Below are 16,001 nucleotides of genomic sequence, written 5' to 3'. Positions count from 1 at the left end.
AGGGGCCCCTGGGAGAGCTCCCGTCTCCGTCCTGCCCTCAGCTCCCCGCCCGTGGCTGGGCAGGGAAAGCACCTTCCGGCTGCACAGGGGAAAAAACGCCCCAACGTGACCGCGCCCCGGCCCCGCCGCTCCGGCCAGGCCGGCAGCCCGTTAGGCCTTCCTGGCCAGCCGTTCCTGGCCAGCCGTTCCTGGCCGGCCGTTCCTGGCCAGCCCAGCTCCTCCCGTGCCCGTTCCCCGCTCCCGCCGGGGCGTGTCCCGGCCCAGTCCCCGCCTGGGCGGCTCCGCCCCAGCGCGTCACGGCGCCCTTTCCGGGGCGGGGCGGGCCGGGTGAGCGGCCATGGCGGAACTGGCGGCGGCCGAGGAGCTCGCCAAGCTCGAGTACCTGTCGCTGGTCTCCAAGGTGTGCACCGAGCTCGACAACCATCTGGGCATCAACGACAAGGACCTGGGTGAGCGGGGCGGGCGCTCCGGGGCACTGCGGCGGGTGTGGCGCCTTCCCGGCCCGACGGCGGCGCGGGAGAGGCCTGTTGTAGCCCTTTCTGGCAGCCTGGACACGTTTTGCCAAGGGGCTTTTCGATTTCAGACCATAAAAAACATTATTTTTCTTCAAAGTAAAACGTATTGTGAACCTGAGTAAACGCTTCGGTCTGGGCTCCCGGGGAGGGGCCAGCTCCCTCAGCGGAGCGGCCTGCCTGGTCCCGGACCAGGTTCCTGCCTCAGGTGCAGCCTTCACACTGCCTTTTACTTACTTGTTTTAATTTACTCACTGCTTTTTCCTCACAGCCGAGTTTGTGATAAGCCTCGCCGAGAAAAATACTACGTTTGACACATTTAAAGCAATTCTGCTCAAGAATGGTGCTGAGTTCACTGTAAGTGAGACTTGAACGTTGTTTATGTATTCTCGCTGTCTTGGTATCTTTTATAGAACTTTTTGTTTTAAAGAGATAGTATGAGGAGTGATTATGGGTTTTCTTTGATGGGAAAACTATGTACTAGTTAGTTAATGAGTATCCCAGTCTCATCAAGCCAATTCTCCCCGTCCATCCTTTTTTAAAAACTTTTGTAGTCTTTGATAAGCATTCTTCTGAGGAATTGAACTGCCTATTGTCATGTTGAGCCTATAGAATATGGAAGAAATAACTTTTGATGAAAGCAGATGCTGTTTTAAGTCTTCTTGTGATGCTTAGATGGTATGTCTATCAATTCCTCAGAAATAACTGTGGTTGGATTAAATAGGTGATTAAAAATGACAAGTAGAAAAGTCACTTAGATGGAATTATTGTGATTATTTTAAAGTTCAACTTACTATACCTTTTTAGGATGTACATGAAGTCCAGTGACACTTTCTAAAAATCAGCCCACATCTTCAGAATTGAGCTTTTTTTGTCCTGCTAATAAATCCTCACTTGTGCCTTCTAATAATGGGAAACAGTGTTGCAGTAATTTCTTAAAGTATTTTGTTAAATTTTTCAGGATTCCCTCATTAGTAACTTGCTACGTCTCATACAGACAATGCGGCCTCCGCCACAACCATCTACGAGCAAAGGTATGTGGAGCCAGTGGTTCTGAGTTTGGTGAGATTGATGCAGTTACTGTTCCAGTCTTGTAAGGCAAATCTTATTGTTGCAATGTGCATCCTGCTCTTGTTACTCTTGAGTGTACTGCTTAGAGGATTTGTCTTTTGCATGTTCACTAATAATGAGAATTTTATTTGTAAAAAGTTAACATGGTACCCTTTGAATTGAATCTCTATAAAAACAATACGAACCTTTGCATTTAGATGAAAGTGAAACTTTTTATTCTATTGTAGAAAAGTCAAGAGTGAATTGTTCTAGCCCTTCTAAGTTTTGGGTTTCATTTGCTTGTTTTTGTGGTTTTGTTTTGTTTGTTGTTTTTTTTTAATCTCAAAATCAGAGGTGATTGTCAAACCCAAATCGGAGAAAGAAAAGTTGAGGGAATTGTATCCAGCCCTTTGCAGGCCAGACAATCCCAATGTCCGGGTAAGGTCATAATTTCATATTTTTTTTATGATTATGTGAAAACTTAGAAGAGCTTTTATTATATTTCCTCAGTGAATTTCAAACTTTTTTCATATTAATACGAATGTCTCCTGCTAGTGTATGGATAAAAGTGAACAATAAGAAATGAAACGTGGAAGAGGCAGAGGCTGCTGTTCCTGCACACTGTTACAAAGAACGGCTGTCGCAGCCCTTGCCGTGTGGATGCTGTTTTGTGGAATATCTGGAATATGAGAGTCTTGTGACATGAAATTTGTAGCCTGGCCTTTCTTACATGACATTCAGAGTAATGATGGGTTACAAACTAACTAAAAATTTTGGATATTCAGATGCAATTGAGGGACTTGTGTTTTGTATTTCTGTAATAATTTGAGTTGTTAAGATGGACCTCTGTCTTGTATAAATGGGAAAGGGCTTTATTACCTTTTTCCCTAGAACGTGTATTGTGTCTGATCTCTTTTTGTCTTTCATTCTTTCTCATACATGTATGAGTATCCTTTCTGTAGATTAATTCTCTGCGACAGGCTTTTCATCGGCCTTTTTACAGAAGAATTTTCTGTTCTTGCAGAGTATGCTGGATGAAGATGATGTGAAAGTGGCAGCTGATGCCCTGAAAGAGCTTGAAGCTCTGATGCCTAGTGCAGAGAGGCAGGGCAAGCAAAGGGGCAGTGACCACCGGTAGGTGTGTGGTGTAGCTTGGGGAAGGGTCTTGACCACTGGCATTGGCTGCTCTGTTCTGAGGGGGAATTTCCCCGAAAAGAAGTAACATTTGTTTATTAGGACGAAGAAAAGGAAGAGGAGCCGAAGTCGTAGCAGGGACAGGAAGCGAAGGCACAGATCGCGTTCTAGGTCTCGTTCCAGGACTTGGGATAAGAACAGGGGAAAATCCAGATACCGGTCAAGGAGCAGAAGTCGGAGTCTCAGTAGGGACCATAAGGATCGAGAAAAGTACTTCGAGAAGAGCCATGAGAAATGGAGAGACAAGCATATAGACCGTCCACCACCTGAGGAGCCCTCCATCGGAGACATTTACAATGGCAAAGTCACAAGTATCATGCAGTTTGGATGCTTTGTGCAGCTGGAAGGCCTAAGGTACCTTCTGATGTTTGCAATAGATCTGATACTATTACATCTGAGTTCTCTTTTCTGATAGTACCTTAAAGAGGTCATGAGGCCACCAGAAGGTATGCTGGACTTTGACACCAAAATGAAAGATTGTTTCAGAAAAACAAATTTGACAGTGGAAAACTATAAAATTCTCATTAGAAAAAACAGTGTATGAACATCTACAAGCAATTAGTTGACAGCAAAATATTTTAATCTAGATTATAAGTGATCTGAAAAACTGTCAGAGTGATAACATGCAATGCCTCACATCTTCCTGTTTCACCCCTAGAAAGCGTTGGGAGGGCTTGGTCCATATCTCAGAGCTGCGAAGAGAAGGGCGGGTTGCCAATGTTGCTGATGTTGTGAGCAAAGGACAAAGAGTCAAAGTCAAAGTGTTATCCTTTACTGGATCCAAAACCAGCCTGAGTATGAAGGTACAGAGGTGCCAGAATTTTTAAAATTATGCCTCTCTTTTTTTTTTTTTTTGTTCTTTTTGCTGAAAACTAAGAAGTAACTGTTCGCATGGGAGTTAAAAGCCAAGATACTGTTCTATATTTGTGGCCTATTACTTTACTCATTTTTTGTAGGTTCTTGTTTGATGTAACATTCCTAACCATTTTTTGGCGTGGTGTAACAGCTAAGAGGCAGGGCAAACCTGTGGCTGTTGCTGTTTGTCTTCCTTTTTCAATGGGAGATAAGCTGTTCATTTTAAATTAAATCACTACTATTGCCAAGGCAGATTAGAGTGTTCCAGGCTTGGGGTTGTACCTGCCTGGTAGTGCCAGCTGAAAAAAATGAAAAGCCTGCAAACAGCATTTTCTGTGAACAGGCTGTTGTTTGCATTAGGAAGCACCAGAGTTAATAGATAAGGAGAAGTGCAATATAGGTAGAGCTGGTTGATTAACCAATATAATGCAGGATGTTGATCAAGACACTGGGAAAGACTTGAACCCAAACCGGAGAAGAAACCTGGTTGGAGAAACCAGTGAGGAAACCTCTATGAGAAACCCAGACAGACCCAGTCACCTGTCCCTGGTGAATGCCCCAGAGGTGGAGGATGACAGCCTTGAGCGGAAACGCCTTACCCGAATTTCAGACCCAGAGAAGTGGGAAATAAAACAGGTGTGTGCTGCGTTCAGGGAAATAGGATGCCAGTCAGTAAAATTGCCAGTTTCTGGATGGATTGTTTGTGTAACTTATTCATTACCTCTGAATTGCTGTCTTCTGGTTTGGGGCGATTAGCTTAGTTCTAACTCTGAAATGAAGGTTGGACCTCCAGATGGCACCGTGACCTCTGAGATTGGGGTCTTGTATCCAGTAACACTTAGGCGGTGTTGGATTGTCAGTACAGTCCCACATTAGCCATCTGTCTCACACAGGTGCTATTGGAATCACAAAATGACTGTGTGGTCTGAGGCTGGATGACTTGGGGAGGAGTGTGCCAGAATGTATGACCGTGCCTTTGTTCTGTTTTACAGGAATAGTTTTAGAGCTGAGTTGCAGGTGTGAGTTGTGTTCCTTAATGGGGACAAATTCATGTTGTTATTCATTCTGTTACCAGATGATTGCAGCTAATGTACTTTCCAAGGAAGAGTTTCCTGACTTCGATGAGGAGACTGGGATTCTTCCTAAAGTTGATGATGAAGAAGGTATTTCCGTAGTCTCATTGCTGTAAATTCCTTGTGTTTCTGGGTGTGTTTTGATGCAAAAAGAGACTGATAAGTGACTGTGAAGCAGCTCACAATTTGCCATCATCCTACACGTCTGGAAGTAGAGTTGCTCTGGCTGTGTTATTAGTGGCATTTGGATGTGCCCTGTCTGTGAACTTTTATTTGCATAGTTTTCACTTTGAAAACTCTTAAGGACCTCATAATTAAGAATACACAGGAAGCATTGATTAAAAGAGGCACTTTTATGTATCTGAAAGATGTTTAACTTTCCTGTAACGATTGGCACTTGTGGATTTTTAGATGAGGATCTTGAGATTGAGTTAGTTGAAGAAGAGCCACCATTCCTTCGAGGTCACACTAAACAGAGCATGGATATGAGTCCCATTAAAATAGTAAAGGTAAGAGATTGCCAGGGCTAAACCCAATGTACTTGTTTTAATTGAGCAAATAATTGTGACTTTACCAACCAATTTCCCACCTCCACGTTACTGAGAGGCCCAGAATAACGTTACCACAGAAGTGAAGCTCCTTCCTAATAAATCTGGGTTCTAACTTTACTGGTGACAGTGAAGTGGAATAATGGAACTGAAATGCCATTTCACCTAAGTGTGATAGAACATACTTTTCTCTGTTCTGCTTTTTCTTATCTTTTGAAAGTTGAAGGTGGTAGAGAAATACTTTTCATTAGTTGTGCCCATAATTGTTCTGACTGGATGTTCCATATTAATCATGACCATGGAAGGTCATGAGACTAGGCTAATGGAAATATCCTGGAGGTCTAGTAGTCAAAATTTAACATCTTTTAAAGCATCCTCAGAAGATGCTTCTAAAGGACTGTGACGACTGAGAGATAACTGACGTTGAAGGAATTGTAGTACTTGAAATCTTAACTTTTTTCCTGATTTTCAGAATCCAGATGGTTCCCTGTCGCAGGCTGCAATGATGCAGAGTGCTTTAGCCAAAGAGAGGCGAGAACTTAAGCAAGCCCAGAGAGAAGCAGAGATGGATTCTATCCCCATGGGCCTCAACACGCACTGGGTGGATCCTCTCCCTGATGGTATGTGTGAACACAGGTGAACTGTGCCTCTTTAGTGATGGTTGAGCAACTCAGGAGAAACATCTTGATACTGTTTGTCTGCCACACTTTAAAAGTGAGTCAAAGAAATGCTTTTCTACTGAGATGGAAATGGGAATGTCAAGGGAAGTGTACGGATAATATCTGGTAAGAGTGGGTGTGTACATGTAGGGGCTTAAACATTTAAACATACAAGTATAGAAGGCCTTGGATGATGGAGCAACTGGAACGGGATCATCAGGATCTGTGCTGTGCAAACCTAGATGTAATGGTGAAATTGTTTATTTCTTTTCTAGTGGATGGAAGACAAATAGCTGCAAACATGCGAGGTATTGGGATGATGCCAAATGATATCCCAGAGTGGAAGAAACATGCATTTGGTGGCAACAAAGCTTCTTATGGTAAGAAGACTCAGCTTTCCATCATTGAACAGAGAGAGAGTCTTCCAATCTTCAGACTGAAGGAGCAGCTGATACAAGTAAGACTCTTGAAAGGGGATTCTGGTTTGAGCAAGCAATAATTTAAAAGAAATATTCTTGCTTTAGCTTGTTGACAGATGAATAGCCAGCTGATAAATGCAGAACCTTACTTTATAATATTTATTTTAAAATCTTATATGTATTTGTATATTTTAATAAATCTTCGGATATTTATTGATGTGAGTCCAAATTGACACTAGGATCATGTGGGCAAGGGATGAGTCAGCTGAACAACTGTTAAGGAGGTTACTAACTTGATCCTTAAGAGTACTTGTGTGGTTTTTGATCTGGGTCACTTGAAACAAGAGCTGTAGGTGCTCAGTCTAGTCCTAGATAGACCATGCTGATTCTGTTTGGTTTGTTGATTGTTTTTTAAAATTTTTGACAAGTGTATCCTAACATTTTCTAGGCTGTGCATGACAACCAGATTCTGATTGTTATTGGAGAGACAGGATCTGGGAAGACGACACAGATTACCCAATACCTGGCTGAGGCAGGGTATACTTCAAGAGGGAAGATTGGATGTACTCAGCCTCGCAGAGTGGCTGCAATGTCTGTTGCAAAGAGGGTGTCAGAGGAATTTGGTTGCTGCTTGGGACAAGAGGTAAATTTCCATGTTGAAGAACAGGCCAAAATAACATGAGGAAAAGAGATAAAATCAGTACTGGAGCTAGTTTACTTGTGTGTATGTCTGTTTCCTTGTAGGCTGTAAAATGAGTTTGCAGAATAATCAGACTGGGAGTTAGTGATGGTAATAGCTTAATTTTGTGGCTTCCGTTTCTGTGCAACTCTTCTTTCTAGGTTGGCTACACCATTCGATTTGAAGACTGCACTAGCCCTGAAACTGTCATCAAATACATGACAGATGGTATGTTACTGAGGGAGTGCCTGATAGATCCAGATCTGACCCAGTATGCCATTATTATGCTGGATGAAGCCCATGAGAGGACCATACATACAGATGTGCTCTTTGGACTCCTGAAGAAGGTAATGTAGCATTGGATTTTTATTGCTTCAGTGTTCTGTGTGTTATGTATGGGTAGGAGAGCACAGGCAAAGGCGAGGTCACACAGGTCAGGTTCATTCACGTGCTCCAAGAGTCCTCTTCTGAAGTAGAGCAAGTGCCAGTAAGGGTTTGTGGTCTGAGTCTTAGTAAGATGAGTCTCTGGGTGAAGACAAAGCAAGCAGAATGCAGCAGAAACAATGAGAATTGGCCATCCCAGATGTTCATAATGGTGAATGAGCAGAGTGTTCTTGCTTTCCTTGTTCTTCTCTGCCAAGAGGCTTTCTTGTAATAATGCTGCTAAGAGAGGTTTGAAATGGGACCTCAGTGGTCAATTTTCTGAAATTCTGGGTACTGGAATGAACCACCCCTGTACTTAGACAAAACACCTGATATTTACAGGTTGTATTTCTCTGACTTTAGTCAAGTGCCGTATGTTAATAGTTCCAAAGGCAATAAATAACTTGAGAACTTTGTGTCCTGCTACAGACAGTGCAGAAACGACAGGATATGAAGTTGATAGTGACATCAGCAACGCTGGATGCTGTGAAATTCTCTCAGTACTTCTATGAAGCGCCGATCTTCACAATTCCTGGCAGAACATACCCAGTAGAAATTCTGTACACAAAAGAGCCAGAGACAGATTATTTGGATGCCAGTCTGATTACAGTAATGCAGATCCACTTAACAGAGCCACCAGGTGAGTGGAGAATGGTCTTGGGTTATTCAAGGACCTGTGAGCATGGTCTTTCTGTAAGTCATGGGTCCTATTTGTAACATGAGTAAAATGCTGTCAGCACTATCCTCTTTTGTTTGCAAATGCAGTAACTAAAATACTGAAAAAGTTGGGTGAAAGACTGAAGTATGTTGCCTCTTGTGCAGAGGTTAGCAAAAGTTGGGGATCCTCTGCTTTAAGTGGAAAGGGCGAGGAATGGAAATGTGGTAATGCAGGAGTTGTACTAAACAGAGTTGATTCTGTGGATGTTTAATTTACTTCCTGTGTAGGTGATATTTTGGTGTTTCTAACTGGTCAGGAAGAGATTGACACTGCCTGTGAAATCCTCTACGAAAGGATGAAATCTCTAGGACCTGATGTTCCAGAGTTAATTATCCTACCAGTATATTCAGCTTTACCCAGTGAAATGCAAACTAGGATCTTTGACCCAGCCCCACCAGGAAGCAGAAAGGTAATTTCGTACACATGGGCCTTCATCTTCTGCTGATACATTTTAATAGTGAGGTGTATTACGTTGCTAAAATTATATAGCTTTGGAGAAAAGATAGCTTACAGCTTAGAGCATATTTTTGCTTGTGTGCATACTGAGTTATCTAAACCTTTGAAAATGTGTAAAAACATCTGTTCTACCAAGCCTCTCTGCAATGTTCTTCGTGTGTTATTTAATGCTGTCTTTAAAGGATATTGACTTTAGGTTTTTAGAATAACTGAAATTTAAATGCAGTTCCTGTTGGATGGATGTAAATTTCCTCCAAGCAGCTAGTGATAGAGATGTAATCTCTGGAAGATTTGGCTCTAAACATGGGCTGAGTTTGAGTGATAGGTAAAAATTCTCCCTGAAGTCAGTGCAATCTGCTTACAAACTTAAGATTTTTCACTTGCTTTTAATTGTATATTTTATCATGTTCTTTTCCCTTTTTGCCCAAAACGAAGGTAGATAGATACAACCTGTCTGTCTTTGTAGATAACACTTCCCTCTGTTCTCTGTGAACACACTTCCCCTTTCGACATTAAATGATAGTAGTTGCATTTATAACAAACTGCCCATATCATGCCAATGGGTGAAGTTGAACAGTCTGATTGGCTTGGCCACCTGACACAGAACTTGTGCTGACTCAGACTGTGGTTTGCAGGTCGTCATTGCCACTAACATTGCGGAGACATCTTTGACTATCGATGGAATATATTATGTAGTTGATCCTGGCTTTGTGAAGCAGAAAGTTTATAACTCCAAGACTGGAATTGACCAGTTGGTCGTGACGCCAATTTCACAGGTAGACGTTCTGTGTTTAGCTCCCCCTCTGGGTGTTGTGTGTCTTGCCAATGTGACATCCGAGCACAGGGGAGCAAAGTAAGACAGTGAATAAACCATGTTTTTTGATACCTCCTTGAGGCTATGCCTAAGGAGTACATACTTTCCTCTGTTATATTGAAAATTTTTCTATTTCTACAAGTAAAATTGGGAATAATTAATCATTTCATTGTGCTTGTTTTCACCTGTGCCAGTTTGCACCTGTTCACTGAGATCCCTTGTTACTTTTAGGCACAAGCAAAGCAGCGCGCGGGGAGGGCTGGGAGAACAGGCCCAGGAAAGTGCTACAGGTTATATACAGAGCGTGCATATCGAGATGAAATGCTAACCACTAATGTGCCTGAAATCCAGAGAACAAATTTGGCCAGTACAGTACTTTCCCTGAAGGTATGTATTTCACCAACTTGTAGCATGCCAATGTGTTTCAATAAAATGAGTCTCTGCCCTTGAGTCTCATGTAATACTGCTGTAATTTTGGATCCTTCCACTGAACATGGGTATTTTGGAGGGGAGACTTCAATAAAAGCAATTCTGAGGCACTGGGCTTGCTTCTGAATTTTTTGGAGGCAGAAGAAACAGGAATCCTCAGAGCAGTAACATTTGCTATGTAGAGTACACTTATGTTGTTAAAGGATGAGACACTGTTAGAGTGGGTTTAGCTCTGCAAAGCTGGGCATCTCTAAGTGTGTCTAACTTGCACTTTCTCCACTCCCTCTGTTCAGGCTATGGGCATCAACGATTTGCTGTCCTTTGACTTTATGGATGCTCCCCCCATGGAAACTCTCATAACTGCCATGGAGCAGCTCTACACACTGGGAGCTCTGGATGATGAGGGACTGCTCACTCGACTTGGGCGCAGGGTAGGCGAAATAAAATACCTCTTAGCAGTGTTGGTTTCCTGTACTCTCTTGTGCTTTGTTGGTAGCTCTTCATTTACCACAGTTACATACCTCCTGCTTTTTAGGGAGCAACTATTATTTCTCCTTGTTTATAAGGTTACTTTTATTAATGTCTAAAAATTTCCTGTAAGTATTGGGATATTCTTGTGATAGTAAATACAGGCAAGTAATTTGCTTCATGTTAAGTAAAGTTGTTCTGGGCAAAGCACACTGCTTTGGAAAGTAAGTAGGCAAGACAGGGCATTGTTTTCTGTTGCACTGAGAAGACTCAAGATGTTTTCCAAGATGTTATGGAGTGCCCTGAAACATGTTTCTTGCAGATGGCAGAATTCCCCTTGGAGCCTATGCTGTGTAAGATGTTGATCATGTCTGTCCATCTGGGTTGCAGCGAGGAAATGCTGACAATAGTCTCCATGCTGTCTGTGCAGAACGTGTTCTACAGGCCGAAGGTGAGGCACTGAGCCAAGAGCCAGCAATGTTACAGTCCACATGGGTTTGATGTGACTGCCTCAGGGGTTAGGGTGAGCACATTTGCCAAAAGAAAACTGTAACTTGTTCAGACCACTTGCTCATGCATTACCTCTCTGATGTGCTTTTTGGTTTAAGGGCCTGTAGCTGTGGTGTTGGTGGTTTCTTTGCACATGGGAAGGTAGAAGTGAGAAGTCTTACATTCTCTTTTGCATTTCCCAGTAAACACAAACAGCCTAAACCAAGTCAGTTCCAGCTCTGGAGTTCAGATTGCCTTTGCATTTTCAGATACACAGAAAGTATTTCTTCATGGAACCCCTATCCTGTGCTGCTTTCTTTTAAGTCAGCAAGCAGCAGGCTCTACTGTGATGGGGTTCAGCAGCAGCAGGCTCCTCTTGAATCTGTTATTTCTTCCTTGTGATGGCCACCTGCAGTGTAGTCTGTTAACTTTGTAGTCTGCATCAGGTCTCCCTTTGACAAGGACAGTTCTAGGCTTTCCTTTCACACAGGCATGGTTTTGACTAAGATCAGTCCCAGGGACTCTCGGATTCTCATCACTTGGTCTTTAGTCACTCATGACTGAACATTTTGTGTCGTATTGGTCTCGTCTCATCTGTTTCATGATAGATTTAAATGTCATGGTGTGAGTGACAAGGAGCAGATGTTCCTGTTGCACAATGATTGTATCTACAATGTAGATACCTGATTGATGCATGTTTTATGTGTTAGGATAAGCAAGCACTTGCTGATCAAAAGAAAGCCAAATTCCATCAGACAGAAGGTGACCACCTCACCCTGCTGGCTGTGTACAATTCCTGGAAGAATAATAAGTTTTCAAATCCTTGGTGCTATGAAAATTTTATCCAGGCCCGATCCTTACGCAGAGCACAGGACATTCGCAAGCAGATGTTGGGCATTATGGACAGGTGAGCATGTCTAGGAGGACAAATTGTGACCTTGTTTCTTATGGTTCTTAACGTTGTAATAGCTAAACAAAATTTACTGAACTGATGTTGGTAGCTGCTCCCAAATCTGGAGAACCCTAACTTTTTTCTCTCTTAACTCTGTTCCGGCAGGCACAAGCTGGATGTGGTATCCTGTGGGAAGGCAACAGTCCGGGTGCAGAAGGCCATCTGTAGTGGGTTCTTCCGAAATGCAGCAAAGAAGGATCCCCAGGAAGGTTACCGGACACTCATTGACCAACAAGTAGTCTATATCCACCCATCCAGTGCTCTCTTTAACAGGCAACCAGAATGGTAAGAAAGGCAATAGCATGTAATTTTCTGTTTCTCTTCAGACTTTATAACTGAGAAAGTTGTGGTGTGCACTGTTTGTAGAGTGCAGATCTAAGGAGAGGTTGCTGATTATTCAGCAGTGAGCAGAGCGAGTAAAGTTTCAACTCTACTTTTGGCTCTTTCTGCTGCTAAACTTAGTGTCTGTGCAGAGATGAGACTGACTTTTGGAGCAAAGGCCAGGCCTGAAGTCTGGAGTTCCATGTTTCTCTACTGTGGAAATAAAACACTGAGTGTTGAATAGGAGAAAAGGATTATTTTAAATGGAATGTGCTGAAGAGTAGCTGTGAAGTAGGAGGGGAAAAAATAGGGATAGCTTGGATGGTCCTTTTGGAGCCTGCTTTGGAGCTTATAAGGAGCCTTATGCTGAAGAAGATAAAGAAGCAAGCTTAGATACACCAGCCCTTGTCTTGTTGCTTCTTGTTTGGAAAAACTGGTTTCCAAAGTTGGTGTCCCTTTTCACAGGGTGGTGTATCATGAGCTGGTGCTGACCACCAAGGAATACATGCGGGAAGTGACAACTATTGATCCTCGCTGGCTGGTGGAGTTTGCACCAGCTTTCTTCAAGGTTTCTGACCCGACCAAGCTGAGCAAGCAGAAGAAGCAGCAGCGGCTGGAGCCACTGTACAATCGCTACGAGGAGCCCAATGCTTGGAGGATATCACGTGCATTCAGGAGACGATGAGCTTGGTTCCCTCCCGGACTCTTACTGATTTTATATTTGCAGGACTGTGACTTTTGCACTGTTGCCAGTGTCCTGGAGGACAGGACATGCCCGTGAAGCTCCCCTGTGCCATGAGCTGGTAACAGCCCTGGCAGAGCATGAGCCCAAGGAGTGCCCCGGCTGTGGCACAGACGTGCTGCAGCTCCACAGGATGCAGCAGCCTCTCAGAAGTGGGTCTTGGAGCACTTCATTGGTCATTTTCTTTTTAAGAGGCAAAACCTAAGACTTGAATGTCTGGGCACTGGGCTGAACAACAAAAGGATAGGGATTAAAAACTGGTTGTTCACCAACCTGTGTTGTGGGTGAAATAGTTTGTTTCTTTACTCTGCTAAAAGGGATTTATTTCTACTTACGCTCTTGGTTTTTTGGAGCTGCTTGTTCTCAGTTTTTCCTGTTTTCTGCATTTTCTTGTTCCTTGTAACTATTTCTTTTAATCGTGCTATCAGTTTTGAGATATTTAGTGCTGCTTTGGAATAAGGCAGGAAAGACCTCTAGAAACCCTGCTAGAATGTCAGTTATATTTGGACAATGGCACATGTTGGATTGCAGGTTGTATCCTTTGTCCCTGTCTCCTGGGTGCTGAGGGCTGGAATGTCTGCCAGTAATTGCCACATCCCCCCTGCAGCATGGCTGTGTCTGAGAAGTAGTTACAAATGTGTAGACTTTCTGTACAATGTGTCATGTGTTTTATTTTTACTTAGAATTTCGTTGACATTACAACTGTTGGGTTTTTTTAATAGAATGTGTAGCAGCTCAGTAAGAACTGAGATGCCACAAGCTATTTCAGCTAATAAGCTCCCCTGAGACTATTTCCTCTCTCCTGCTTTGCTTTGTCACCTGTTACTGTCCATAGTTCCTGAAGGGCCAGAGCCCCTGACTGGACAGTGACTGTGTGGTGGCTCTTTCTGTAAACTTCATAGGAGTTTGCAGCTACATCAGAAATCATGTAGCCCTGTGCTAGGCACTGGTGAGGCTACACCTCACATCCTGCATCCAGTTCTGGGCCTCTCACTCCAAGAAGGACATTGAGGTGCCTGGAGTGTGTCCAGAGAGGGGCAATGGAGCTGGGGAAGGGCCTGGAGCATAAGTCTGATGAGGAGGAGCTGCGGGGACTTGGCCTGGAGAAAAGGAAGCTTTTGGGGGACCTTCTCACTTTCTACAACTACCTGACAGGAGGTTAGAGCCAGGTGGGAGTTGGCCTCTTCTCAGGCAACCAGTGATAGGACAAAAGGAAAACAACCTTAAGTTGTGCCAGAGGAGGTTTTGGCTGGACATCAGGAAAAAATTCTTCATTGAAAGGGTTGTACAGTCTGCCCGAGGCAGTGGTGAAGTCACTGTCCCTGGAGGGATTTAAAAGACTTGTAGATGAGGGGTTTAGGAATAAGCACAAGTTCTTAGTCTGTGACTTACGGACAACTCCATGGGAGTATTTCATAGGGTTGTGGGGTAGCTGCATGTCTTCCTTCTGGAAGCTCCTGGTCATTTTCAGGACCAGCAGGATAAATTTGTGACTTGTCTCTTACCTCCACAGTCTTTCCTATATCAGCTGCCTCTCAGTCTAGCTGAACTGGAAATGCAGGCTGTATTTCTTGATTCCCAACTCTCTGATCTGGTTATTATAAATCTATGCCCTTTGGAGGTCACTGCACTTCGGTGAACCTGATCTTGCTCGTTCCTGGAACTGCTCTTCAGCTATCAATATGTTTCCCTGACTGTACAAACCTGAATGAAATGCGGAGCTAAAATTTCATGCAAATGTGAACTAGCTCCCTGAATTCCTCTTCCAGAAGATTTGTTGGGCAGAGGGTAGCCCAATGAATAAATGGATAAATGTAAAATCCTCAGGAAATGAAAGAAAAGCAAGCTGCCAGTCTCATTCGCTAGAAACAGCACTGCTGCTCCAGAAGGCATAAACACCTCCCTGGGAGGCACCTCACTCACTTGAAGGGGACGCAGTGTGAAGGTGCTCCTCCACCTCAGGGTAACTCCAGTTCTCCATGCAGCCTTCCCCGAGGCCTACATCAGTGGCTGAAATTCAGAGAAAAGCTAATTAAAACAGTGGAGCTTGGCTTAGTGGCCAGTGTACTGTCAGTGTGGAGCGTGGGTGATGTTCTCTGCACTTGGAGAGAACATCATCCCTAACACCAGGTGCAGCTGGAGGGATCTTTCGGGTCTGGTTGTGAGCGTGGTAAGGGAGCAAAGTGTTAATTTCTTGAACTCTATCAAAATTCAGAAGTAAACATGCATCCCTGAGCCTTCTAGATCAGCTACCCAAAGCTGTGAGCTGGTGCCAAGGAGATGTGCAAAGCAAGCTCCGAAGGTAAGGGAGAACCAGTCAGGGGCTCAATGAAGTTGCACTGGCCAAAGACATAGACCAATTTATTAATTATAGTATTTTTACACTCATAAATAGTAAAGGCAGCTTATACCAAAGAAAAGGTTCCTCTTCACCTTCGCTTCTGGGATGCCAGGTGGGCACAGGGCAAGGCAGGAGAGCCAGGATCTGCCAGCACACCTCGTCTGGTGTGCACAGGGCATGCAAAGGCAGCAGCAGAGTAGGCTGCTCTGAGCATCTGACCTCTCTTCAGGCAGAGAATGCTGCCTTTCATGGCTCTCTTGCTCAGGGACAAGGCTGGGAGGGTTGGCATTAGCCATGCAGGGGAGAGTCATTGCGAGACATCGGGGTTTCAATCAGTATGTAGGAATTTTCCCTACAGGTTACCATGCTGGCAGGATTGGCAATGCTCTGTATTCAGCAGCTGAAAGCAGTAGGAAACAGGCTTTTTCTGTATGGGTACACTGTACTGCTTCTTGTCTAAACTGAGAATGTGTTTGGGATACTAATTAAAAGGATACCTCTTAATAAGGATGTGCTGCTCATTATAAATGTTTGCTATTGTGGAAAACCCATCAGTCACTGCATTGGGCTGCAGAGAGAGCTGCCTTTTCAACACGAGGATTTTCCTCAAACATGCAAAGATTTCTGGAGTTTAAGTCTGAATTCTGATATTAAGATCTATGTATGGATTAGGTTACTTTATACAGCATTTTTTTATCACACCTCCACCAGGTTCTTTTCTTGCCTCAGATAATTTTCTAGCCAAGCCCAGGATAGGCACATTCAAGAGCCTCACAGGTCTTCAGAGATCCTGAGGATGTTGATTGAAAAAACTGATCAGTTTGGAAAAGCCACAACTCTACACTGAGCTGGTGTCTCA

General features: G+C 43.6%; 1 protein-coding gene across 2 annotated transcripts; it reads left to right on the top strand.

The window, feature by feature from the left end:
- The first annotated feature begins 318 nt into the window (after positions 1–318).
- On the top strand, positions 319–15,640 carry DHX8 (DEAH-box helicase 8). 2 transcript variants are annotated; one of them, XM_071577625.1, is made up of 23 exons: positions 319–449; positions 784–869; positions 1,474–1,546; positions 1,915–2,000; positions 2,587–2,696; positions 2,799–3,110; positions 3,415–3,559; positions 4,044–4,247; positions 4,687–4,774; positions 5,096–5,193; positions 5,705–5,852; positions 6,167–6,348; positions 6,759–6,953; positions 7,151–7,336; positions 7,842–8,052; positions 8,358–8,539; positions 9,222–9,362; positions 9,632–9,787; positions 10,123–10,260; positions 10,620–10,748; positions 11,497–11,693; positions 11,844–12,023; positions 12,525–15,640. In XM_071577625.1, exons 1-23 carry the CDS (start codon positions 338–340, stop codon positions 12,742–12,744), a joined length of 3,579 nt encoding a protein of 1,192 aa, XP_071433726.1. In that variant the 5' UTR covers positions 319–337; the 3' UTR covers positions 12,745–15,640. The 2 variants fall into 2 exon arrangements, with proteins under 2 accessions (XP_071433726.1, XP_071433727.1); XM_071577626.1 differs by having other exon boundaries at positions 327–400.
- Positions 15,641–16,001: the final 361 nt, after the last annotated feature.

Source organism: Pithys albifrons, chromosome 25 (genome assembly GCF_047495875.1).
Source record: "Pithys albifrons albifrons isolate INPA30051 chromosome 25, PitAlb_v1, whole genome shotgun sequence".
Lineage (NCBI taxonomy): Eukaryota > Metazoa > Chordata > Aves > Passeriformes > Thamnophilidae > Pithys > Pithys albifrons.
The sequence above is the reverse complement of the archived record's forward strand: the minus strand, read 5'-3'. Positions and strand labels throughout refer to the sequence as shown.